General features: G+C 39.6%; 2 protein-coding genes across 12 annotated transcripts in view; one reads left to right on the forward strand and one right to left on the reverse strand.

Moving 5' to 3' along the window:
- Positions 1–18586, forward strand: part of DNAH7 (dynein axonemal heavy chain 7) — a 96575-nt gene extending 77989 nt beyond the window's left edge. For 5 of the 6 annotated variants that reach the window (XM_048952357.1, XM_048952359.1, XM_048952361.1 and 2 more), the window contains 14 exons: positions 414–540; positions 1617–1811; positions 4652–4744; positions 9808–9984; positions 10482–10643; positions 10866–11066; positions 11606–11767; positions 12517–12702; positions 13129–13266; positions 13566–13796; positions 14800–14952; positions 15802–15979; positions 17488–17591; positions 17931–18586. In XM_048952357.1, the coding sequence (XP_048808314.1) occupies positions 414–540; positions 1617–1811; positions 4652–4744; positions 9808–9984; positions 10482–10643; positions 10866–11066; positions 11606–11767; positions 12517–12702; positions 13129–13266; positions 13566–13796; positions 14800–14952; positions 15802–15979; positions 17488–17591; positions 17931–18137 (2314 nt within the window). In that variant the 3' untranslated portion in view covers positions 18138–18586. Of the gene's footprint in view, positions 1–413; positions 541–1616; positions 1812–4651; positions 4745–7424; positions 8851–9807; positions 9985–10481; positions 10644–10865; positions 11067–11605; positions 11768–12516; positions 12703–13128; positions 13267–13565; positions 13797–14799; positions 14953–15801; positions 15980–17487; positions 17592–17930 lie in introns of those variants that run through there. The other variant, XR_007378411.1, reaches the window with a different exon arrangement.
- The window catches only part of SLC39A10 (solute carrier family 39 member 10), a 114203-nt gene continuing 106401 nt past the window's right edge, over positions 18567–26368 (reverse strand). For 5 of the 6 annotated variants that reach the window (XM_048952366.1, XM_048952364.1, XM_048952369.1 and 2 more), the window contains exons 8-10: positions 25203–25283; positions 23815–24005; positions 18567–21455 (exon numbers count right to left, since the gene is read on the reverse strand). In XM_048952366.1, the coding sequence (XP_048808323.1) occupies positions 21297–21455; positions 23815–24005; positions 25203–25283 (431 nt within the window). In that variant the 3' untranslated portion in view covers positions 18567–21296. Of the gene's footprint in view, positions 21456–21482; positions 23735–23814; positions 24006–25202; positions 25284–26368 lie in introns of those variants that run through there. The other variant, XM_048952367.1, reaches the window with a different exon arrangement.

Raw genomic sequence — 26368 nt, forward strand, 5'->3', positions numbered from 1 at the left:
ACAAACCGTCCTTTTTTATTTAATTTAAAGAAAATAATTAACAGTCATAAGTTTTTCGTATATTTGCGATTATAGCGTCTGTAGAATAGAGAATGGATTACAGAAGACGATCAAAAATCAGCGGTTTGGATTTGAGCCGTGGTATTCTTGTTCATAATGAATCTTAAGATTGTTTTTGCCACTTCCAAAGGAGACTGCTCTTTTCCTCAGCAAAACATGTCGGGGAGTCGTAATGTTGGTTTTTGTTATTTTGGCCAAAAATCGGTACCCCAATTTAACGATTCTTTTGAGGCTAATTGACCAGAGAGTTTCTTACAATTAAGGGGATCCAACTTATTTGTAGTAGGCTTCAAAAATGCACAGATCTTAAGCTTGATATTAATGGAAGATCGTTCTTTTCCTGACACCTGTAGGTTGAAGATTCTCAAGGATCATTTCACTTACTCTCTTTACGTCAATGTCTGTCGTTCACTGTTTGAAAAGGACAAGCTGCTCTTCTCTTTTTATCTAACTGTGAATCTCCTGAAATATGAGAAAATGGTAAGTAATTAAAAATAATCTCCTGTTCAAACGACCAGCCGTAAGAATTGAGAGGATAAAATAGGAAAATAAACGTATACGTAATAGTAATATTTAATCCAGAATTTTGTTGTTTGAGTTCAATAAGCAATTACTAGAAGCAAAGGAGATTCTATAGAATAAAATAAATTTGTCACAAACAAGCGTGGCAAAAACATACTAGATGATAATAGCTTTTCTGGATGTTATTGAAACCTAAGTCCGCCCTATACTATTCTTAGGGTTAAGGTTTTACAAAATTTTACCGTAACGTATTCTGAATTCTGAAAGCATATAAAAATGAATTGTGAGAGGCAATTTAAGAAACAACTCATCTTCACTTGAAGCGTTAAATCTTTTTAATTTTTTAGTAAGAATTGCTGAAAGCAAATGTGAATTTTGTTAATTTTTACTAATTCTTTACGAAATACTTTTTTACTAGGATTTTTTTCTTTCTTTTTTTTTTTTTTAATTCACGATGAAATACGCTCACTTTAACCTCAGTATCCGCAAAGCGGTACTTCTTAAAATTGCTCGGTGGTTTCACAGTATCGCAGAAGCACTAGAATGAATATTTTCAAGAGCTGACACAGCTACGGACAAGCCACTTGCATTTACAAAACTTAAGCCGTTCAAGTTCTGAGATAAAAGAACGAGACGCATAATGGACCAATAGTTGGACTTACATTATAGTGAAAAGTTTTCAAACTGCATTGTCCCCTTAAGTATTTCCAGAATGGGTTTTTTTATTTGCTTTTTCCGCTCCAAAATGTTGGGAACTAAGAACAAATGTAACGAAGAGCGCTTTGTCTTAAACTGCTCGTTCCTCCAATTTAGGAGGATTTAGCAAATGAAAATCCTTTTAAAATCAGCTTTTGTATTAAGTTTTCCAGTTCCTCAAATTCATTGTTAACTGAAAATCAGACACTAAATGCTTCGAGTAGGAGTCTTTTTCAACTGGTCTAAGAAATCAGATAAGCACAGTGATTTCCTATAGAACATATTAAAACGATCAGATTTTATTTATTTAGTTCTGAGAGCAGCGTTTTTCCCCGCAGATTAACGAGGATGAATGGAAATTCCTGTTGACCGGTGGCATAGGCTTGGACAATCCCTTCTCTAATCCGTGCACCTGGCTTCCTCCGCAATCATGGGATGAAATCTGTCGGCTAGAAGACTTGCCGTGCTTCACGAACATTCGTAAGGATTTTACGCGACTTAAAGACGGATGGAAAACCGTGTACGACAGCTTGGTACGTTAACATTCCCAATTGCTTGCTTCCATAAGCTAATTAACGCATCAAATACATTTATTGTCAGAAAATGGAGTATTGTCATTTTACCGGGTTGATTTCTGCATCTGTGAAAGTAAAAATTTAAGCAAACGGTGTGGAGGGGCAGATAACTGCCAGTTTGTCAGGTGGCTACTGAATAGCAGGTATTTGATTTGGGCTGGAGTAAAAGAAGGCAAATCCTGTAGAAGTAAGGCAACAGTGAAATTAGTTACATTCAAATCAGCCGCTGTTGCCTTATCGGTAGGTCCATTTGTTCACAGGGCTTTGAGGATGCCTTTTCGTACCATTACATAGGCATTCAGCTTTTTTGGGTAAATTTAAGAAATGACAGCAACAAAAACAACCGTTGCATTTTAGAAATACTCAAGTGGGATTCAGGAGACCTGCGTCCTATTCCAGAGTGACAGATAGGCACAAATGATTTCTTTAAACATTTTCACTACCGTACACTCAAAATTGAGCCTTTGTAGCTGACTTACACTCCGCTTTTAGGCACTTGCTTTATCTTACTGTCAACTTCTCTCGGCGCTTGTTTTACCATACCACTTTTCTTCTGCTTTTAGTTATGCCATTAGTTACGCAGTTAGCTCTCACTGTACGCACAATTTCTGATCCAACTATTTTAAAAACTACCATTTCCCAATAGCACCACGCCTGACCGTAACTGTTTCCAACACTGAAACAGTAGCGTCTGTTCAGCTAGTCGAGCGAGGCATTTTTCTCAACGTTACTTAAATGAGGAAAATATATCAGTGTACAGCTTGATGGCCTGTGACCTGTTACACTCTTTTTAAAAAGGCTGCATTTTATCGATTTCAACGATTTAGAAATCTTTTCTCTAACCACGGGACTGGACAGGGGTAGAGAGGAAAGCTAAAAGATTTTTAGTTGGAATTTCTCATGACGGTATGATAAATTTTGAAGAAATAAAGCAGATACGGCTGCTTCAGTCGTTCTGATAGCAGGAAGCAGGCAAATAGCAGAAATAAAGCTTGCCTTAAGCATTTACATAACTTATAAGGTAAGTTGAGAGCTTCAGTTCATCTTCCAACACTAGCCATTGAGAAACCGAAAATGGAAATTACAACCTTTGAAACAGAGGGTGAGGAGACTACTTCATGATGTACACTAAGATGATACCATTTTATAGTAAAGGTGCTGACTTGCAGAAGAAAAGAATCAGGGTCCACGTATTGACCGCTGACCACATTCAAAGAGCCAAACTGAAATAAACAGAAATTTCTTCACTTAAATATCATTAAAAATAAAGAAACAAATAAAAATCAGTTAAGTGATTAAAAAAAAAAATATCTAAAGAATTAGTAAGACCGCAACTAGGACCGCCGTTGCTGAACCCCGAACGGTATATATAGTGCCTGTCACCGTCTTGATCTGGAAGAGGCATTAGGCCTCTTACTCATTATAAAAACATTTTCTTTCAGCATCCAGCTTCAACAATAATACTTTCCTGTGAAAGCACTGGAATGTTGAGAAGTGCTAGTTGACGGGTCTCAGTAAGCATTCTTTTTCTCAGAGAGGCCATCTTTTTCACCAGTACGGTTTATCCCCAGCAACGCACAAGCAGGCAAAGGGCAGTTTAGTCTATGAAAGGAGGAGAAAGAGGGCACAAAATGACTTCGAGCACCCTCGTCATAAATAACAGTATGATGAATATAGCTGTCTCAAGATCATCAGAAAACTATTTGACGTTTGCTTCTCCTACTCTTGCAACTCATGTTTCTTCCAAAAACAGAGAAGACCTGAGTTCAGCTCCCTGCTCCAAGAGTTTTGTGTATTTTGTCTAAAGTTAAGCTCTGTATCTTAGAGCAGGGACCGAAACTTGGTTTCCCCCAGCCAGCTGGCTGGCCACCTTAACCTCAAAGCTTACTGCTGCATCTCTGCTTCTCGTGGATAAACAATCAGTTTTTGGCAGTAGCACAACTCATTACGGTCTTCGGTGCAACCTTTGCTCATAAGCGTTTCTTAATTTTCTCAGTGATACCAAACTAGCACTTTTTTAGCCACGCTCTTTAAGAGTCGGAGTTTTCACAGCGACGTACCTATTTCCCCCTTATATTAATTGAAAAATAAGATTAGTATCCAGAACGCTGCGCTAAGTGCTAAGAAATCACGGAGAGGGTCAGAGCCAAGGCCCTTTGAGGAACACAAGCTCCATCGCGAATGGATTTGCTAAATCAGAGTTGCTCGGAATCCGTAGTCCACCCATATGCCTCTGCGCCCGGCCCTTTACATGCAAGCCTAAGTTGCCCCGGTGCAGCCATAACAGCAGTGTCCAGCTAGTATTGTACTGGAGTAAGTTAACATACACCGCACGCTCATTGTTATTCCGGTCTAGTAACTGCTGTCAAATAGCTGGAACGTTCATAAGCTGCTTACAAAATAAGTTCCGGGGCATTCTTCGACTCGTTTTTTCAGTTCAATTTCACTCAGATCCGGCATAAATAAAGATTGTCATATAATAGCATAGCATTTCCTGTATCTCATCTCTTGTCTGCTTTCGTCCTAGAGAAAAGAGGAACTGGGGTCGTTAACATTTTAAATACCTGATAATGACTGGCTTCTCTGCCACAGTAGACACTCCCTAGATATACTTTTTTTTTTTTTTTTTTTTTTTTTTTTTTTTAAGGAAAAACATTAAATGAGGGAAAATAACACAAAGTCCCATTCCTGGAGATTTTTAAAAAGACTATTGTGAATTGATGTAGCGAGTTAAGATAATCAACAATTCACGTAATTCACAAATGCTTTAGAGAAAACTGAAATATGTATGGTTTTAGGATCCTCAGCACGAGGATTTTCCTGCAGAGTGGCAAGAAAAGTTGGGCGAATTCCAAAGGATGCTCATCATTCGCTGTCTGAGACCTGACAAGGTACGTACAAGGCTACTGCCTTATTAAAAAAAAAAAAAAAAAAAACCCTCTGTGTATTTTAGAAGCAAAAAACATTTGCAAATTTGCATTTCAACTGAGTTGCCGCAGTTTAGCCCCAGCTGGCAGCTAAGCGCTACGCGGGCGCTTGCTCAGCACTCACAGTGAGACGGGGGAGAGAAACGGATGTGGTAAGACTGTGAAAGTTCACCCTGAGGTAGTCTGTTTACCAGGTAGAAGTCACGGTAAGATAAATGCTGTCGTTCCAAATGTATTCTCTCCTCCTTCTTTCCCCTAGCTTCTACATACGTAACAATAGGACACGGAGTGTACCTTTGGTTATCCTAGACCAGCCACGTCTCCTCCCAGAAAAGTGTAACAAGCAGACTTATTAACGTGGAAGGATAGGCTTTGAGGTTTTTTTTTTTTTTTTTTTTAAACATTTCACTGCGTACGCCAAAGTCTCCTGAGCATTTCCAACTCAAGGTCATCTTACAAGCCTAGTGACTTTCCCTTTTTATTACATCTGACAACTTGGCTTGCATAAGTTTTTCACGTTGCTATCCAAGGTCAATTAGATTGGTGTGGGAAGATAATTTAACAGCAGCGTAGACTGTTAAGTAGTAATTACTGCAGACAGCCAGGTCCATTTTGTCCTACACAAAGTATTTTGATTCAGGACCGTTGCGAGTGTCTGGCTCAAAGACTTGAATAAGGCATAGATCGCAGACAGGTACTCGCTGTTAGTCATCTTTATTCAAAGGTCAGCCCATGAAAAGCAAGATAAAAGTATTTGCTTACGTATTTATCATACACTCACAGGTTATCGTGACTAGTATTAGCTCACGCCTACCTGTGACAAAGCATTTTGCGAAAGAGAGAAATAAATCGGTTACTACTTCTGCTCCAGAGAGCCTATTAAGAAATTCTTCCTCAAACTCCTGTTCAGCTTAATGTTAGTATTTGCACAGGAATAAAAATATGTTTACTGTATAAAGAGGAAAAAAATATCAGTCATATTCAATTTCACTTTGCCAGTGGGATTCAGTTTAGGGATTTTTTTTTTTTTTTTAAATATATTTAGCAAACTTGTAAGTTGCAAGCATGTTGTTCAGCTATGCTTTCAATAGCATCGGGGAGAGAGTCTTGAATTTAGTTTTAGTATATTTAGGTAATAACTTTTTATAATTAGTCCAGCTTCTGAAGTATCAGACCGCTTCCAATAAAGCAGACCGCTCCTATTTTTAGCTATTTGAGCGCTGTTTATTCTTGATGTAATCTTGACAGCCACCAGGTATATTTTCAATATGAGACCTTACCAGCAAGATAAAGATCTATTGCGCAAAGCCACAGGGGGCTTAGACAACGAATAAGGGGGGCACAGTTCGCACGCCCCATCAGGGAGTTCATCTCACTTCATTCTCTATTATTATCCATAGAATTAAGAGATGGCATATCAAAGGCCATTAATTAAAAAAGTTGAGATATGTGTGCTTCGGTATACGTCAACAGCACGGCCCGCACAAATACTGTAGGGACGATCAGAACTCGAGAACCGTAACTCATTCAAAAGAAGGTTTGCGGTCTGACGGCATAATTAGACAGCAATTCAGCGTAAAGCTAGAGACAAAAAGCAGCAGTCCGACCAAGTTTTATTTTGTCAGGTGTGATATTCTTCCCCCCTGAGAAAAGATAGAGTTGCTAATTGTAGTTTCCGGGAATTACTATTACACACTCACGTTCATTTTTCTACTGCAATGAGATGTTGGATAAACAGTCGGAACTGAACTAAGTTTTCATCCAGAAACTAGACAAACTAGGTTTGGAAGGGCTAGAGCTGCAGGTTACTTAGCTAATAAGGTATTTTAATTATCAATTCTAAATTACTCATTCTGGCATGACACCATCATGCCTTCCCTAGTGTTCAACCTTCTTAAGAAAAGAAAGATTTCTGTTTTGTTTTTGGTTTTTTTTTTTTGTTTGTTTGTTTTTGCTTTTTGTTTTTTTTTGTTTTTTTGTTTTTGTTTTTGTTTTTTTTGTTTTTTAAATAGTTCAGCTTCCCATTTTAAGATGACTTAGTTAACACTTACAGGGAAGGTTGTTAACCACATCATCTCCAGCATGTAGTACTCCTCCATTGTCAGATCATCAAACCACTTAGTAATAGATAAAAATTCACAGCTGTGACAGTCGGTGTGCTTCTCCCTGCAACGTGAGCTCAGAAAAAGAACAGATACTAAAACCAAAAAAATTGCACTTCAAGATGCGTAAAAAGCAGGCAGGTTTCTTTAGTATTTCTGTGTACAGGCAGAGGAGACATTTTGCAGATAACATCTGAAAGATAATTCAGCCAGTGTTAGATAAAACCAGTTGTGTGAACCGTGAGCGAGAGATAGTGAAAGGCAAGATCTGGACTGACTTCACATCACTGATAGAAATCATTTTCCATTGCCAAATCTCAAACGTTCTCTTTGGATGCAAAAGGAGAAGTGACAAACCATATAGAGTATAATTAGCAAATGCGTCAAGGTATAAGATAGGATAAGCTTTCGGTAAATTTCAGTTTAGTGAAATGCTAGAAAACTTGTTAGTTTTGTAATAAATAAAGGGGCGTTGTCAAAGAGATTTACAGAAATATTTAAAGAATGTGGTTAAGTCTGTGCTTACTGTGGGTCATCATTAGCTTCCCAGCCCTCCAGTTCTATCAAGCAAAAGAAACATTTTGCCACATCCGGTTCACTTCCACTTCGGCAGTGGATAAAGCCCACCTTTGCCACTTGCAAGAGACAGTTGAGAAGTTTAGAACTTCATCCAACACATGGCTCGTGCTCACATGGAATCATCGCAGAAGACTTTTGGTAACGTTTTTCCCCGCCGTATCTATCCGCATAGATCCAGCTGAAAAAAAAGTCTTAAGAGCGAGAGCTGCAAGAGGGCAAGTCAGTAAAGGAACAAGGAACAGTCAGATCCAGGAAGCAGGTTTTTACGTAGCTGTTATAATCGCAGGCTACCACAGTACTTTTGCTATTTCAGAGATTAGCTAGCACAGCTACAGCAGCGTTCCGCTATCCATGCACGTAATCTGCTGTATCTAAGAATATATTTTTTTTCTAGAAAAAAAAATGTAGCGCAGGACCACGGCCACAGAAAACCCTTACGTATAAACTGCGTGAGTTTAGTGCTACATTTTCCTGTCAGTTTAGAATGGTACCTAGTAAGAAAACTGAAAAACACGTTTGTTTCAGTTATCAAGATTCACCTCTTAGATAACTCCTTTAGCACAGCATAGCTGAGATCTAACCCGGTTGTTCGATACATGCGCCAAAACAGAAACGCAGTCTCCTCTTTTCAGCCCGCAAGTTGAAGCCTGCAAGGACCTAAGCGTTTAGTAATATGAAGATGATTTTAACTTTGGATATTAGATTCCTAAAGTAATCATTCCGATACTTCATCCTTCCCGCTAGATGAAGTAGAATAGTCCCCTAGGCTTATTTCTAAAAGGAGAATCTGCAAACAGAAATGCAACGTAATGTAAAAAGTAGCCCTAAGTTCAGAATACATAAAATTAAACATAGATCAGCAAACTAAATACATGAGCTTGTAGTCATCCTGCTGCAATATTTTAGAGCACAAGGAAAACAAATCGCTCAGCTTTTCATCTCTGGCTAAGCAAACGCTCACAAGACCGCTTGAACAAAAGTACACTAACATGAAGAACTTCACCTTTATAGCATGTAAAAAAAAAAAAAAAAAAAAAAAAAACCCACAATGTTAAAGTATCCTTTATCACTCATTCTCTGGAGCATATTTGCAGTTCATTACAAAAAACTAGTTAACCAAGGTTTTTAAGCGACTTTCATAATCTTACATTTCTTTAAGCTCATTCAGAAGTTTTGAAGCGGAAAGGAGCTCTTGCAGAAGTACCTCCATCGGTGCAGGCTGTAGGGAGTGTAGGTCAGAGCTCCTGTCTTCCCAGGTCTCCAATTTAAGGTATTTTCCTAATTGGTGACACACTACACCTGTGAAGCAGAGCAGCTATAAAATAATTGAGAACACATGGGTGAGAGTGGGAGTGTGAAGAGTGGGATACAAGTCTTCTTTTGTTTCAGGTATGTGATGTTTCATATTATGTATTTATTAACTGAAATGAATAGTGTTTATAATGTATGACTGCATTTATTATTGTATTCCTTTTATAATTGTGATGTTGAAAATGTAAGTGAAAAGCTTGTAGAAATTCAATAGTTTTGTGTAGAGTTGATACAGAAGCTGTTGAAAACAATACAGTAGCTGTTGAAAACACATAGGCTGTAATAATAGGGATTGAACTACTACTGGTGTTTTTGAAGTGTTTTAAATTAGTTGAATTTCATGTCAAGGGTCGAAATTTTATACTGTGTTTGCTAATGTTGTTGTATCTGTGGTATTTCTGTAACGGTGAATTGGTAATTATGCAATGTTCAGTGTATTTTAAGGTATACTACTCAAGAAACAAATAAAATAAATGGTGACTTAAAAGAGGAAAGTAGCTATAGATGTTTATAGTTGTCAAAGCATGCAACTGTGTTCTTGCAAACTACTTCGTACTTATGGAACTGTGCTTACTCTAAAAAAGTAAATCTAAAGGGCAGGACACTATGCTATGCTGTACTTTGCAAATCTGAGGTTTTATTTCTTTCAAATTATCTTTTTCAAAATTATGCCTTTCAAAGCAAGCTCCATTAAGGTATTTGAAAGGTGAAATTCTGTTTGCAACGTAATTAGCATGCGCGCGGGTGGGCTTCCAGGTTCGCTTCCAGGTTCTTACGTCACTATGTTACTCTGTTCAGATGCGAGATGGAAATGACTTTAAGGGTTGCTTATTTCAGCCATTTCAGGGTACGTCTTATTTACGAGATTATTTCGGTCACATTTTGTATGTATTAAGTTATTTCTCTGGGACTGAATTAGTGCTTTGTTGTCTGTGTAGCGGTATTCTCCTTGTGGCTTATAGTAAACTGTTCCAAATAGCATAGTAACACTTGCACATCAATAGGATGTTCAGATTTGATTGTTTCTTTTTTTAGGTAATACCAACAGTGCAGGAATTCATCATTCACAACCTGGGCCGTCCGTTTATCGAGCCACCTCCATTTGATTTGTCGAGAGCGTTTTCTGACAGCCACTCTTGCGCACCACTGATATTCATACTTTCTCCCGGTGCCGACCCCATGGCAGCACTTGTTAAGTTTGCTGACGATCAGGTATTGTAATATCTACAGATTTTTTTCAAGGTAGATGATGCGTGTGTGTGTGTGTGTGTGTGTGTGTGTGTGTGTGTGTGTGTGTGTGTGTTGTTAATCTAAAACTCCTACGTTTCCTTGAGATAAATTTCTTGCACCAGAGTTCTTAGCTGTTGAGCGTCATGCAGCTGTCCGGCCACCAAGCAGTAAACTCTCGGTGCATTTTATTGTAGATTGCGTGCATCCCTTATGAGCCCTTATGTTTATAGAAGTTTTATGGAACTGTCAGAACCGTGAAGTTCAGAATTAAACAGATGCATAGCGGGACTCTTTCCCTGGCAGATGATTACTGAGAGGTCGTAGGCAACCGGGGTGATGTGAGAAAATATTTTCAATTGTATTGTAAAACAGGTAGTGCAGAGGAATTCAAGAATACGTACGGATGTGAGCTGTGATGCTATAAGCTATGTTGTGCTTCCACAGTTTCTTTCTTACCTTTAGCATGCTTTGTTATGCAGGGATACAGTGACACAAAACTCAGTTCTCTGTCGCTCGGACAAGGCCAAGGCCCGATAGCCATGAGAATGATAGAGAAGGCAGTGAAGGAAGGAACGTGGATAGTTCTGCAGAATTGCCATTTGGCGAGCTCGTGGATGCCCACGCTGGAACGAGTGTGCGAGGTAAAAAGAACTAATGTTCTCGCTACGCTTTTGAAAGTACATTTGAGGCATGTGGGCAGTTTACAATGCTCAATGACGATTCCCATTAATTACCTGGAATCACCACGTAGGTTCTGTCCTCCCTGCAAAAAAAAAAAAAAAAAAAATTGTGCAAAAAGTAAAAGAGGAGATGCATATTAGTCTGTCACTTATTCCAATTGTTTTCGTACGTGTTTATTGTAGGAGCTTAATCCAGACACAACGCATCCAGATTTCAGAATCTGGCTCACCAGTTACCCGTCTGCCACGTTTCCCGTGTCCGTACTTCAGAATGGAGTGAAAATGACGAACGAAGCGCCGAAAGGTTTACGAGCAAACATAATTCGTTCGTACCTGATGGATCCCATATCTGACCCTAATTTTTTCAACAGCTGCAAAAAAACGGTTAGTAATGTGGTGGCGGCCTTACTTAGTGAAGGGGTTAAAGAAGACGGTGACCGGTCTGGGAAAAAAAAGTAGCAAATTAAGTAGTTGTCTTATAGCGTATCGAAGTACTTTTGATTATCGGTAGCAGAAAAGTAAGCATTTCTTGTTTTCTGGTCATCTCCTACTTCAGTGGTGACTTTGTGGCGTGGTGTTAATAATATGCCTCTTCAACAGAAGTGAATTGAAAGGCACACTGTTTACTATTGCAAATCTGCAAGGTTGTTGTCACAAGAGTTTTATCTGAAATGCAAAATACGCAGTTGCTCTCTTGAACTGTCTGGGCCGATGGAATTTGTTTCTTTTAAATGAGATCTAATACTTTGCTGAAATGTTTTCAATTACAAACAAAGCAAACGTAAGCTTCCTACACGTAGGTTTCCTTAAAGGCCTGAAAACTTTACTGAGAAGGAACAGGGCGGCATTGTCTGAACAGAATTTAAAAGTGAAATTCTGTAAAGAATGTAGTTATTAGTAATGTGCTTCCATTTGTTTGTAAGGCTGAGTTCAAGGCATTGCTGTACGGCCTGTGCTTCTTCCACGCGCTGGTGCAAGAAAGGCGGAAGTTCGGGCCACTGGGTTGGAACATTCCATACGAGTTCAACGAGACGGATCTGCGCATCAGCGTGCAGCAGCTGCACATCTTCCTGGACCAGTACGAGGTATGGCAACCCTCTCGAGGCCCGCACGTGGTTCTCACGTGCAACGTAGACCGGTGAGAGCATGTACTCAGACAGCGGAGAGTTCCCTGGACAGTGGTTGAGTAGGGGTCTGAGACCGGGCAGTGAGTGTTTACTTGCAGCAGCGTGAAAAACGTTCCTTTTTGGAGGTTAGCGCGTTGCAGTCAGTACGTAATTGATGCTGGAAATGTTCAGGTTCTGATGTTGGCTGTCTGTCACGCAGAATACGATCCACACCGTTGTCCGTTCTGTCTGAATTTTACACTGTCTCTAGAGAGATGCTGTGGCTTCCTCTCTCGGAAGAGTCGTTGGAAACCATTAATCATTATGCTGAAACCGGCGCTGTGACTTAGATAGTCCTAGGGACAATACAGGCCTGCAGAGTACAGCAGATGATGCGCGAGGTTGTTTTGTGTCAGTGTTTTTTTTTTATTTTTTGCCTATGGTGTTATTGTTCTAAAGAAGAAGTGGTGTTTCATGAGACAAAAGTAGCCCAAGCGTAGTATAAATACTGAAATATGAAGTATAAGGATCATTTCAAGTACCGAAGTAGTTGCAGATAAGGAGATTTACAGTGTAAGAGCGAACTATCAGTTGTAAATCATACTTGGTTAAGGTTTTGTGAGAATGTTGGTTGACTTGAAATTAGACGATAGCGATACTAAAGTGGCCATTGGGCTAAGTAATAGTCTGCGGCTGAATGTGTTTTGTTTTTTTTCTTTTTCCTCTAGGAGGTACCTTACGATGCTCTGCGCTACATGACCGGGGAATGTAACTACGGCGGCAGAGTCACCGATGACTGGGATCGCCGCACACTCCGTAGCGTTCTGAACACTTTCTTCTCATCAGAAGTCATTACAAATAGAGATTACAGGTTCGATTCGAGCGGCCTTTACTTCGTTCCTCCTGAAGGTGACGTAAGTATTTGAAAGATGTGGATTTATTAGAAGCTTCCTTGGTATCATGGAGTTGCCTAATTGAAGGAATACTGTATCTATGTTTATGTACGTAGAAATTCATACATAAAAACGTATATACATATGTGATTACGCTCACGTTGAATAGCGCTTTGTCGCTGGTACTATTGGGTAGCGCTTTAGTGATGGGTAAGGTCTGGAAATAATGATAAAGAAAGAAAGGAATTAATAGCCTGAATTAGTAAGGCTTCCTAAAGAGTGCAGTCTGCACTGTTTTGTACACTCAGGGCTAGGTGGAGCGCTCTAGCCCACTGAAGTTTCAAGGACATTTAGCTTGCATAAGAGAATGGGTGGTGCTGGAAAGGACTTTGTGATCGATAAGTTGATGAAACAGGTGAGTTAAAGGAAGCGTCCTTTTTTTTGCAGCATGGAAGCTACATTGAATATACCAGGATGCTCCCACTGAATCCTTCCCCAGAGATATTTGGAATGCATGCCAATGCTGATATTACTAAGGATCAGTCAGAAACACAGCTGTTATTTGACAGCATTCTTCTTACTCAGGTGATTAGATAGTTTGCTCCTGTAATTTCACAGGTGTACAAGTCACTGTCTGGAGTGTTTAATCGCAGTTGTTAATGTGTTTTAATGTTTTGCTGTTAATTATGTAGAAGTTAGTGTATGGCTAGACTGAGCTTTAAAGGTGTGTGGTTTTTTTTGTTTATGAGAGATTGTGTCAGTACTTGAGTGTTAAAGTACAGAGCATTTTTTTTGAGGCAACAGACTTAGAAATGTTATGACATGGCAAGTTTTTTTTTTTCCAGTAGTGTACAGTCTGAAATTTGCAATGTTTGACATTACAGTCCAGGGCAGCTGGTATGGGTGCCAAGTCCACGGATGACATTGTTCATGATGTGACAAGTGACATCCTGAGTAAACTGCCCAGTGAGTTTGACATTGAAACAGTAAGCAGAAAGTACCCAACTGCCTACAGTGAAAGTATGAACACAGTGCTTGTTCAAGAAATGGGACGATTCAACAAATTGTTGCATGTGATATGTGAATCTTGTGTCAATATCCAGAAAGCCATGAAGGTAAGTGAAATATTGTGCAATTTCATATTCCATAACTTTATTTCTGGGTATGAGTTGGCGATCATGTTCTTACGTTCTTACGTTCTTACGTTCTTACGTTCTTACGTTCTTACGTTCTTACGTTCTTACGTTCTTACGTTCTTACGTTCTTACGTTCTTACGTTCTTACGTTCTTACGTTCTTACGTTCTTACGTTCTTACGTTCTTACGTTCTTACGTTCTTACGTTCTTACGTTCTTACGTTCTTACGTTCTTACGTTCTTACGTTCTTACGTTCTTACGTTCTTACGTTCTTACGTTCTTACGTTCTTACGTTCTTACGTTCTTACGTTCTTACGTTCTTACGTTCTTACGTTCTTTCGTTCTTTCGTTCTTTCGTTCTTTCGTTCTTTCGTTCTTTCGTTCTTTCGTTCTTTCGTTCTTTCGTTCTTTCGTTCTTACGTTCTTACGTTCTTACGTTCTTTCGTTCTTTCGTTCTTTCGTTCTTACGTTCTTACGTTCTTACGATCTTACGATCTTACGATCTTACGATCTTACGATCTTACGATCTTACGTTCTTACGATCTTACGTTCTTACGATCTTACGTTCTTACGTTCTTACGTTCTTACGATCTTACGTTCTTACGTTCTTACGTTCTTACGTTCTTACGATCTTACGATCTTACGTTCTTACGATCTTACGATCCCCTCTTCATGTCACCACCCTCCCTTCCCTTCCCCACTCCTCCCTTTGTTCCCTCTTCTTCTCCTTCAACCCTTCTCTCCTTTCTTACATCCCCCTCCTCTCCCCCTCTCCTTAATTGCTTGTTCCGTCTTCTCCTTGTTCTCTCTTTCTCCCCCTTTCTTTCCCCTCACCTTTTTCCTTCTTCTCTCATTCCACCCCTGCACCCTTCTCTCTTCTGACATTCCCCTCCCTTTCCCTGTTCCTCCCCCCCACCCCTCATTAACACACACACACACTTTAACTCAGAGTATTTAATTGTCTTACTTTTTTTTTTTTTAGGGGGAAGTACTGATGTCAGCTGAACTGGAAGAAGTGGTGAACAGCATTTTGAAAGGCAAAATTCCAGGACTGTGGATGATTAAGTCCTATCCAAGTCTCAAGCCTCTGGGCAGCTACATTCATGATTTTTTAAGTAGACTTAAGTTCCTACAGGTACACACGCTCCCGTGTTCATTTTTCCTTGGGGAATTCTGCAGATTACTGGGGTCAACCTGATGGTAGAACTGTTAATCGACTCACCAGCAGCCTTTCTGTCCCAGGTGATCCACCCGTCAAATCCCCATCCTTATAGTTCAGACTCAAGGGTGGAAGACCCTGTCCGAGGCCCTGCTGAAGTGCACAGCAATGCTGTCTGTCCCCACGCCTCTCAGCCCAAGATCCACATTGGTTAAGCACAACCTTCCCCTTCTGAAGCCCCGCTGGCTGTCTCAGATCACTCTCATGCTTTGTGCCATCTCAACAAGGAAAGTCTGTTCCTTGTACATTCTTTCTTTTGTCCTGGCATAGAAGGATGTTACTGTTTCTCCTCTCGCAATCTGAAATCTCGTACATTAAAATCAAGTAATAGCTTTCAGTGGAATTAAGCTGGATCACCTTAATGCCAAACTGTAGGTCCTTTCACCTGCAAAATTACAGCTCGCCCAAGCTGACCTTCATCACTCACCTCAATGCTCGGCCCTTTTCTGTGCCTTAGTCATCTCTATTGACTGAAAACAACAGGTGTTCATCTTCTAATGAGACTGTCACACCACGAACGCTGACATACACCTTGGCGTGACTTCTGGTTTCATCTGGGACTGAGTTATTTTCTTTTTAGTGCTGGCTCTAGAGAAATACGCCGTTTATGTAAGGCTCCCATGTTTTCGTTGTTGAGCCGTGTGAAGAATACCACAGAATCATCCTTGAATGCATCAAAGGTTAAATTACTCTGGCTTTTAAGTTGCTTTTTGAAAACTACCAAAAACATATGCTTCCCCATTCCGTCCTCTCTTGCTGCTGCAGATGTGGTATGAAAATGGAATGCCACCCGTCTTCTGGATTTCAGGATTCTTCTTCACGCAAGCGTTCTTAACTGGTGCCCAGCAGAACTATGCCAGAAAGTACACAATTCCAATAGACCTGTTAGCATTTGACTATGAAGTGCTGGAAGATAAGGAATATCACCTTGCTCCAGACGATGGTACGTAAACCAAGCATTAGTTAGCATTACTTTGCAGGCTCAAGAGTTAAGCAGTTAAGTTACTGAGTGTAATTAAGTAGCAACGCAACATACAGAAAGGCGCTGTTCGCCCACCAAACACACAAAATAAGCAAGAAGCAATATGCGACATAAAACGTTGCAGGACTCCGATTTTGCCTGAAGAGATAAAATATCATCAACACAGAATAGTTCTAACCCCCTAGCTCCCCACTGCAAATACGACTTCCAAGCACAATTAGCTTGCCCTTATTTTTTTCCAATTATACAACTTGGAAGGTTTTCCTAAACCAACGAAAGCAAAGCCATTGGCTGTTGCCTGCACTTGCCTCTCTACCCCTCGTAAAATAAGTTGTGGATACAGCTGGGATACGCAGTACAGAACTGCATTCTTAAACACTACTTCGTCGGTCTCCTGTCTGCAAAAAAATGAAGCATTAAACTGATCAGTTTGTAATACAATGGCTTATGAGGAAGGGAAGATCATCATGTTCTTTAATACTTTCAAGAGAATCCCTCTGACCAAGGCTTGTGAGAAGAAGGCTTGGGCAGGGTGCTTAGGAAAACATTACCCGATCAGTTTCAATTTATCATCATTTTCAAAAAGTTTTTTGTAATTTTTATAATGTTTACTTATTATAGTTTATATTTATATTATATCATACAATATACATATTATATTATAATATATAATATTTATACATAAAATATATTATTAATTATAATTTATAATTATATATAATAATATAATATATAAAATATATATTATTATATATTACATAATGTAATATATAATAATATTATACATTTTGATATTATATAATATATATATTATGTGTTATATATTATGTATATATTTATATTATGGTATTTATTGTTTATATTATTTATATCATGGTAATTAATATTCAAGTTTACATATATTTATTACTTATTACTTTATTGTATTTAAAATTTAAAAAGAAAAAAACAACAAACAAAAAAACCTTTAAGTTTAAATTGAGTTAGATTTTGAAACAACCAAGTTTAAGTACTGAAATACTCTTTGAGATACCATCACATCTCCTCTGAAAAAAAAAAAAAAAAAAAAATCAACAGAAGTTTGTAGTACACAGCATATGAGCAGGTCTTCATGCTGACCTGTGAAAATCATGTCCTGTATTTTAAAATTAAATTTTATAACTGCCTGAATGTTTCTTAAAGATCAGACATGCTGCTCTACTGCTAGACGCTCAAACTTTCTAACTTCATGAAATCGTAATTTATAAATAGTTTTAGATTTATGACATCGTAATTATACAAAGTTTTAACTCAGTGTATGAAAGGTTGTGTTACAAGTAAGTATCCCATTGTCCATGTGAAACACTAAAATTGACCGAGGCCCACACAGTCAATCAGCTGACAGCAAAGCCTGCTGCGCTGGCTGCTGCTTTCAGTTAGAAAACCCTTCCAGCGCTCCTGTAACCTGTTCTCTGATGCAACCGATTTAGGGGTCTACATCCAGGGACTGTTCTTGGATGGAGCACGCTGGAACAGAGAAACTAAAAAGCTAGGAGAATCTCATCCGAAAATCCTCTACGATACGGTGCCTGTGGTGAGTGTGTACTATGTTTTGTAACATTTCTATAGTATTATATGTGAACAAATGCTGTGGATTAAATACCTAAGTGGCTCCCTTTAAGGGAGCAACAGGCTAACTCAAGAGTTTGTAGCATCTCTATGTAACAGCGGTACGTTTGGCATAGCAGATTGCTACCTTGAACAAAATGAGCGAAGACAAGATGCAACAAAAAGCAGGTTTTCAGGCTCACCTGTCAAAAAGCAAACACCACTCAAAACTACTTAGGCCCAACCGAGAAGGTTTCCCACCCTCCCGCACCCCCCCCTTTAAAAATAAAATATATATAGTGACAAGGATTATTCTTTGCTGCAGATATGGTTAAAGCCCTGTAAGAAAGCAGACATTCCACAACGACCCAGTTACCTGGCTCCAGTGTACAAGACTAGCGAAAGAAGAGGAATCCTGTCAACCACCGGCCATTCCACCAACTTTGTCATTGCGATGACCCTTCCTTCCGATAAACCGCAAGAACACTGGATCAAACGGGGGGTGGCGTTATTATGTCAGCTTAATTCGTGAACTTACCGCCATTATTGAGGGTTCCTTTCCTAGATCCCCCGTGAGGAACGCGTGTCGGTTCTGAATGTCCATAGTATCAATACGTATGAAAGTATTCATGAAAAAGTGAAAAACATTTTGCACGTTGCAATTTGTGACGTATAAAATACAAGATTGTGCAGTAAAACCTCATGAAAGCCAACAAGCACATCTGCTCCTTTAATAATTTTATTTTTTTTGAAGGCTCCTTATTTATAAGGAACGTACATAAAAATGAACACAACACTGTTGACAATGAACAGTACAGCATTTGACCTTTTCCAGCTTTATAAAATTAAAAAAAAAAATAATGATAACAAAAAGACTGATAGCTAAGCTGTATCATATAGGACCATAATCACATTAGAAACCATAGACTCAATCATTGACAGGAGGGGATTTTTTTTATTCAAAAAAAAAAAAAAAAATAATCACACTGCATCTAGCAACAACAGTATTTCTAAGCGTAATCACAGCAGATCGAGTGCAATGTGATCTACATCAAAATTCATATGGGATGTCACACAGTGACAGCATTTTAATATACAAATAACACGCCCTCCAACAAATAAAAGTTAGATGAGACTCTGGATTCGGCAGAGTGGAATGTACAAACCAAGCGGAAATGTAGTGGAATTCAGATCGGCTGTAACGTGACTTAAAACTGTACATGAGAACGATTTGAATTTCAGTCCTGGTGGAAAAGTCACGGTGTTACACTGCCCTTGGTAAGTTGTAATAAATAATCACAAAATGAAAGACAAGCAACATACGTATTTAATGAAAAAAATCCAGTACCTGCCTTGAGAGATCGTATTTTCCCTTGTCTGAAGACGGTCTCAAAAGAAAGTTGAATATTTTCCTACGTGGGCAGTGTATGAAGCTAAAACCATACTCTAACTAATACAAAAGTAAATATACTACCTGAAATAAACGATTTTTCATTTGAAACGTATTAAAAGAAATAAACTTACTTAAAAAAAAAAAAAAATTGACAAAAACTTCAGTTAGACCACAAGGCCCCCTTTACACTCGACAGAGTTAACAAAAAGTTAAAATTAAGGGTCAGTTCAATACATAGGCAACGTAAGTTATCGAAGCTAAGATCCTCAGTAATTACCCCGTGACTCAAGTCTCTTTGAAAACCGTACTCAGGGATGTACGGTGAGCACCGGGTAAAGGAAGTGTCACCTAGCATCTTTGCACTGCACAGTTTCAGCAAACCGAAGCTAATAACACTACACTTGCTAATCAGGGTCCGACGGTAAATGTTTTTGAAGAGGAAAACTAACGAACCGACGAGTTCTCAGCATCACGTGGCCGTGTGTCTAAACTCCATGTTTTGGCTTCTTTACCGAAGAAACTGCGCTATTCTTTCGAATGGACCCTTAATACTGTGCCTCGATACTGCATTAGGAAGAAATACTAGTGAGACCCAACCGACACCTTGACAATACACAAGCTGCTTCTGTTGAAAACTGAACTGACTGATGAAGCTTCAGAAACTAACACGCCACGAGAAACGCACAAACTTGAAATGGAATGCAGATACCAGCTGGTGCTCCTTTTTTAGCTGTTAGCATCTGTTTCAGCAGCTACCCTGGCAGCGAGCAGACCGAAACAAAACTTACAGCACGCAGTCCAGCAACAGCTTACCTGGCCTACACAAAGGAGGTGGCAAACTGGAGGTTCTGGAAAAGGCTACTTCCATGATTACGAGTGGAACTACAGAATCGACTCGGGCTCCTCAAGAACTCAGCATGTTTCTCCTCAATGAGATAATGAGTACAAGAAGAACTCGCTCCTGTCTGGCAGAATAACCGTCTCAGCAAAATCTGATCCGGCACATGCTCCCAGCATGTCAAGGCCAAAATCTTTCGGTCTATCCTTCCAAATTAGGCCTACGACCCATCTACTGCATTCGCTTTTTAATAATCAAATACCAAAATCCTTTAAAAAAAATCATACAAACCAACTAATTCACGCTGGAAGTAGAAATCTTCTTAGTCTCAACCACAGAAATGGTTGGTGCCACAACGACTGATATTGAGGCACTATAGAAACAGAGTACAATAAGTAACCCTACATGCACATTGCATATTTTAACTTTTGTGCCCACGTTCCGTAACTAGCATGTTTGTTGTACTTCAACCTAGGAGAAAACATTCCAAAATAACTGTTAAAGAAAAAATCCCATACTGATTCTCCATGAAATTAAGAGTTTGCACACATTCACAGCCACAATTCTTCAGTAGTTTATGCTGCAAGTGGCACATGTTTAGCATCTGTACATGTTTAACATCTGTAGAAAAGAACCAGGAATAGCTCAATAACTCCAACGTCGGGGATTTCCCCAAGCTAGCGCTAATTCTACTGCAGTTTGCATTTTCCTACTAATATCTAAGAACAAACATCAAATTTTAGTCAGGAAAGCATCGTCAAAGTGATCCTCGACAGGACATCCTAGCACTTTGCGGCGTATATTGCAACGGCCTGCCTTCTTACACATGAAGTTAAAATGAGGGAGTGCACCTTACAGTTTTGGCCTTCTTTTTTTCCTAAAATTTAAGACAGCACAGTGGTTTCCACTCATCTATTGTTGTTAAGATTTAATAGTTCAAGTCACCACTTTGCAGAGGAACCAGCACTATGCACGCGTACGCGTGCATACGCAGAGATAGAATAAGATACATACATATATATACATATATATATGCCTGCTGCTTAAGACTTGTGCAGTGCTGCAAGTATACTCAGGTTCCTTGCATAGGTACGATTTTCAGCTGTAAAATTTTCAGGGCTCTGGTAAACAATGTAAGAAATGCTTTTTTCCCCAAGCGTGTACATCCTTCGCTGTCTTTTTTTAATATAAGCAAGCAGCACACTGAACTTGGCATTTATTTCTGGAATTTACTATTTCCCAATTGCCACTTAATGGAGTTTAGAAGATGCGTTCGGTCATCTCATCTGATTTGAATTGGAAAAATGCAGCAGGTAACACATACAGAAATGAATGGGATGTACTTGCGTAAGTAGTGCAAGCCGCTGCTTTTCCTCTAAGCTATGTGCATACAGTGAAACAGTGCAGACTCAAAGCCGTACAGTAATAACAGCGTATCCACAGCAAAACCCGGGATATGGTCAAAACTGGATGTTAAGCACAATTTTATCTTCGTAGAGGGCAATCACCAGCATGATGGCAAATCCAAGAAGCAGGCCTAGATTCTGCAGAATGAACTGCCCCACCGGACAATAACCGTGCTCTTCGTTATCTCCGTCTCCGTGAAGCATTTCCGGAAGCTAAAAAGAAATCCAATGAAAAAAAGGTTATTACATAATACAGAGGTGAAATCACTGACAAATTTACAAGACGATACTTATCGATGAAGAATAAGCAGTTGAGGTTTCAGTTATAGAAAGAAGCCACAATACATACATAAAACTAGACACAACCACTGTATTTTAGAAAAACGGTCTCAAACACATCATGTATTCACTAGACAAAGTGAACACTCTTCTCCAGCGGATGCTTCTACAGCTCTTCCTGGATCGCACACCTAGCTGAAATTCCAGTATCAAGGGCCAGTCTAGTATCCTTTCAGTCTGCTCTTTCAAGTTTGTTTCCTCAATTAAAGCTAGCCACGTGGCTCTAAAGACTCGGTCAATTAACTCAGCCCTTTGTCTTGTTATATGCCTTATGTATATTCACACGCGTCTGAGAACAGTGAGGTTCATCATGCATGCCACAGGTAATTCAGGAGGAATTTCACAGACGACTATAGAAAGTTCTGAAAGCTGTGCCTGCTCCTCAGCTACAAAGAAAACATCAAATAGTACTGACAAAAGCGCTAAATAAATACAGATGTGGAAGATGTGAAAATAAATCTTCCGCAGCGCCTTACAGGACCACCCAGGCAAGACAAAAATAACTGAAAGGATTTCTTTCGTTTACTTTCTTGACCTTTTTGTCAATTCATTTCTTTGTAGACCATTTCGAGAATAAAACAAAACATTACATAGATCAAACAGAAACTTCAGTCAGTAAAGAGCATAAGTCTCTATTGTAGCTCTTCATAAAATAGGCTATAACTGTTCTGGTTATTCCAAATATCTGAGTACGGTACAACAAACATAAACAAATAATCAGACCACCAGATCAGCTAAGATTAATATACTGCCTGTTTGGTCTTGCCTTATCGTATTTCACAAAGATACATAAACTGGCAATTTGATCCACCGAAAATTTCAACGTACAAAAAAAAAAATACACACCGGTATGAAAATCTCTTCTCTGCTACAGACTACTGAACTTCTAAATTTATAGGCTCCCCATACGACTGATTTCAGAGACCGGGCATTAAGACTAGTCCTGTCAATACGAACATGTCTCGCAGTTGAAAATTTATAGTTTCTTGCAGAGATGTGAGAAACAAAGAACACGACATTTTTTAAAATAAAATACGTATGTTATAAAACTATATAATATATATTATAAATTATATATGTAATTAATTCATAAATACATAATATAAAGTATGAAATACATATAATTTTCCAGTAAGAACAGAATTCAAAAGTGATCTCCACATAAGTGACAGCAGAAGGTCATGGAGAGCCTTAAGGATTTAAGATTTCCTGAGTTCAGTTCAGGTTCTCCCTCCTCTCAACTAGGAGAAAACTATATTTTAGCAATACAGAAATATAGCTCATCAGATGAACTTCCATCATACACAAGAATACCAGAAGGTCAGTCGCCCCTTAGCGGGCCTCAGCTGAACTGCAAAACAATTAAATTCCGTTCCTATTAGGTGTCAGAAGACAGGGACTTAGGGAGGAAGGCAGATTAAGGAGTCGTAAGAACACGAACTTGGTACGGTTTCAGGTGTATCACACAGAGGCACTCCTGCTCTTCTTTAGAGTCAGACTATATTGAATGCTAGTGTGCCTAAGGAAATGGACCAAGAATAAAAATACTGCAGAATGAAAATACTGCCTTCCTTTATACATCCTGTCTTCAGTCAAAGTACATGAAGGAAAAAAATATGAGCATATAACTTACAGGAAACTAGCTGGTAGCCAGTAACTATAGGCTACTGCAGAACATCTATATTTACACGAGGAGTTATTCTCTACTATGCAGCCATTCGCCTCAGCGAGACCTGAAAAGGACTGACCGACTTAATTTATAATAGCAACTTCAACACTGGGGCATATTGACAAATTAAAGCTCTCTATAACAAAAGAGATAGCCCATTTTTGGCTGCCTTAACATAGACAGAAAAAAATACAGTGACCATCAGCTTTCACGAGTCCTGGTCCTAAAGGTTCTAACGGAAGCGGGACTATCGCAGACCTCCGTAACCAAAGCTGAGTTTAAAGGTGAGAAGCCGGCAGCCCCACTGACACTCAGTTTCCTGAGCCCAGCGTGGCAGTAATGGCAGAGGTAAGCTTGCTAAGCGAGACAGATCCTGCTGATACCAGGAAATTCAGTAGAAACCAAACGCTCTCTTTCAGCTGTCTTCACTAATGCTTCAAGGATACCAGCAAGGCAGAGAAAACTGACAAGGAATTTGGAGCCGCTGGCCACAGGGGAGAGGAATTTTCAGTGTCAGCTGCTTTGCTTTGCACCAGGGAAACAGAAAAATCAAAATCGCCTTACCATATCGACCAACGCCACATAGAGAAACATGCCTGCAGTGACTGCAAAGATCCACAAGGTGATGTTATTCGCGTACTGTCCCACTGCTGTGCCGATCAGCATGCCTACGTAAGCCATCATGGCGGACAGCAGGTTGTACACAATAGCTTGCTTTACTGTCATACCAGCTTTAAGAAGCACAGCAAAATCACCTGAAGACAAAAATACAGTGGTTTAGTACCAGTACTCTAGACAGCAAGTAGCTAAGTTTCAGCAACGCAAGGCATTGCCCAACTAAAACGCTGCAGCGATCACGCTGCGGTAACATTTGTGATCTGGAGGATCACACATATCCACATGGGTGGATAGTGATAGGACAAGGAGGAATGGTTTTAAACTGAGACAGGGGAGCTTTAGGTTAGATACTAGGAGGACGTTTTTCACACAAAGCGTGGTCAAGTGCTACATCAGGACGCCTGAGGAGGTTGCAGACCCCCCATTCCTGGAGGCATTCAAGGCCAGGCTGGATGTGGCTCTGGGCAGCCCGGTCTGGTGGCTGGGAGGAGAGTAGCAGGGGGGTCGAAACAAGATGATCATTGTGGTCCTTTTCAACCCAGACCGTTCTATCACTCTACGATTCTACGCTAGAGGGGCTCAAAAGAAGACTGGACAGCAGGACACACAAACTCTAGTAACACCTCTGTGTGCAGCAACACCTTGCTTAAAATACTATTTAAAGGTAACGATTCATCACATTAATCTGGCACCAGTTCAGGCTACGGACAAAAAAAAAAAAAAGCTGAGAGCTCCTCTCTCGAGCTGCTCTTTTGTAAATCTTGGGATGCGCTCATATTTCACGTGATGTACCTTGTGGCTGATGCATCATGATAAGCTAGCACCCGAGAAAAAATGCCTTAGTTACAGACAAGAGTCAAACGCACCAGCAACGATGCTTACAGGCTTTAGCCAAATAGCCATTCAAATCGACCGGACTCGGTGATAATTGGTACATCTGGACATCTACACAAAGACTTCTACTTAATCATTTAATTTTCTGTAATACGTCATATGCTATATAACATTTTTGAAGACAACGCAATAGCCTCTGCACAAAATGGCAGAGGTGTAACAGAAAAAAAATGTACCCTCTGTACTCCCGAATACCCTTGTGAGCATCCTGAAAATACTTCACAGAACGCTATTGCTAGATGCCTGCCAAACACATCTCGACAGTCTCATTACGTATGCTGAAACAATACTGCTCAATCACTCTGCAAAGGTCCGGTCACCCTCGCTGCAACTGCACCTATCCAGCTGCTACTGGGAGGAGTGTCACAACAGAATTTACACACACACACATTCATTCAGCCTTTTTTTGTACAAAGTACTGGTTTTATAAAATTCGTTACCTAATTCATGGGGCAGCTCGTGACAAAATACTGCTATAGAGGTACTAATCCCTCCCGTCAGACCAGCACTAAAAGCTGCTCCTGAAAGGAAAAAGAAAAAAAAGTTACAAACGCTATGTTACTATAGCATCAATGAATGTACAGAGGTTATAATTATGAAATATACCACAGTGTTTGGCTAAGCAGTTATTATACCAAAAGAGAACAGATAGAACGCTTACGTGTATCCTGTGCTCTCTATGAAACTCCAGAGAAGGGGATCTCCAGAAAAGATCCTTCCCCACTGGCAGTCAGGCCTTAAATGGGTCTAGGAGAGGTGGAGCCAGGCTCCACCCCTTCTGGCAGCACAGGTGAATTGCCTTCACCTGTGCTCTCCTGGGTGACTCATTGCTCACCTCAGGTGATCAATCAGAGGTTTAGGCCGTGATTCAGCAGTTCCCAGATAGTTACTATCCTCAGATCAGCAAATTTATTCAACAGACTCGCCACCTTTTCTTAAAACACGCACACTAATACTTTTTGATTATACTGCAAGTACCCTGGTGTGCATTAACGCTGTGCATGTACATTATTACTAGTTCAACCGAATAGCAAAACCTGAAAGAAGAGAAACATGAAACAGAGACAGAAAGGCCAAAGGGGAAAACGGCACCACTTCACGCGCTTGGGACGTTTCAAGCTCACTGGGTAATTAAAAAGGCACAAGAGCAACAGTCTTCTGGTTCGCAAATTCCATCTAACGTGCAACAGTTCTTTAATGCCTATTCTTAATGCAGTATCAGCAACACAAACAAGCCTAACTTGGGAAACAATAAGAAGAAAAACATTTGCGTGAGACTTTTTTAAAGTAATGTTTGCATATATTAATTTAATTCAACTGACTTGAAGTTTGTACCTTAAATCATTCAGAGGTGAGAAAACTGACAATAAACTTCTGCACTTCAGAAGTGAAAAGGTACAAGGAGAGCTTGCAGTGAGCAGGCCAAACAGAAAAAATGAAGGCACAAACTTAAGACGGAGAGAAAACAAACTTCCCTTAGAAACCTATGCATTTCTTCTAAGGTGATATATTAAAAAGATTTATATGAGCATTTCTAAAATCCACAGTGTACTCCATATTCAGCCGTTTCGATTTGATGCAGAAGTGTTTAGAAATGGAGTTTTAA

Source organism: Lagopus muta, chromosome 8 (genome assembly GCF_023343835.1).
Source record: "Lagopus muta isolate bLagMut1 chromosome 8, bLagMut1 primary, whole genome shotgun sequence".
NCBI lineage: Eukaryota > Metazoa > Chordata > Aves > Galliformes > Phasianidae > Lagopus > Lagopus muta.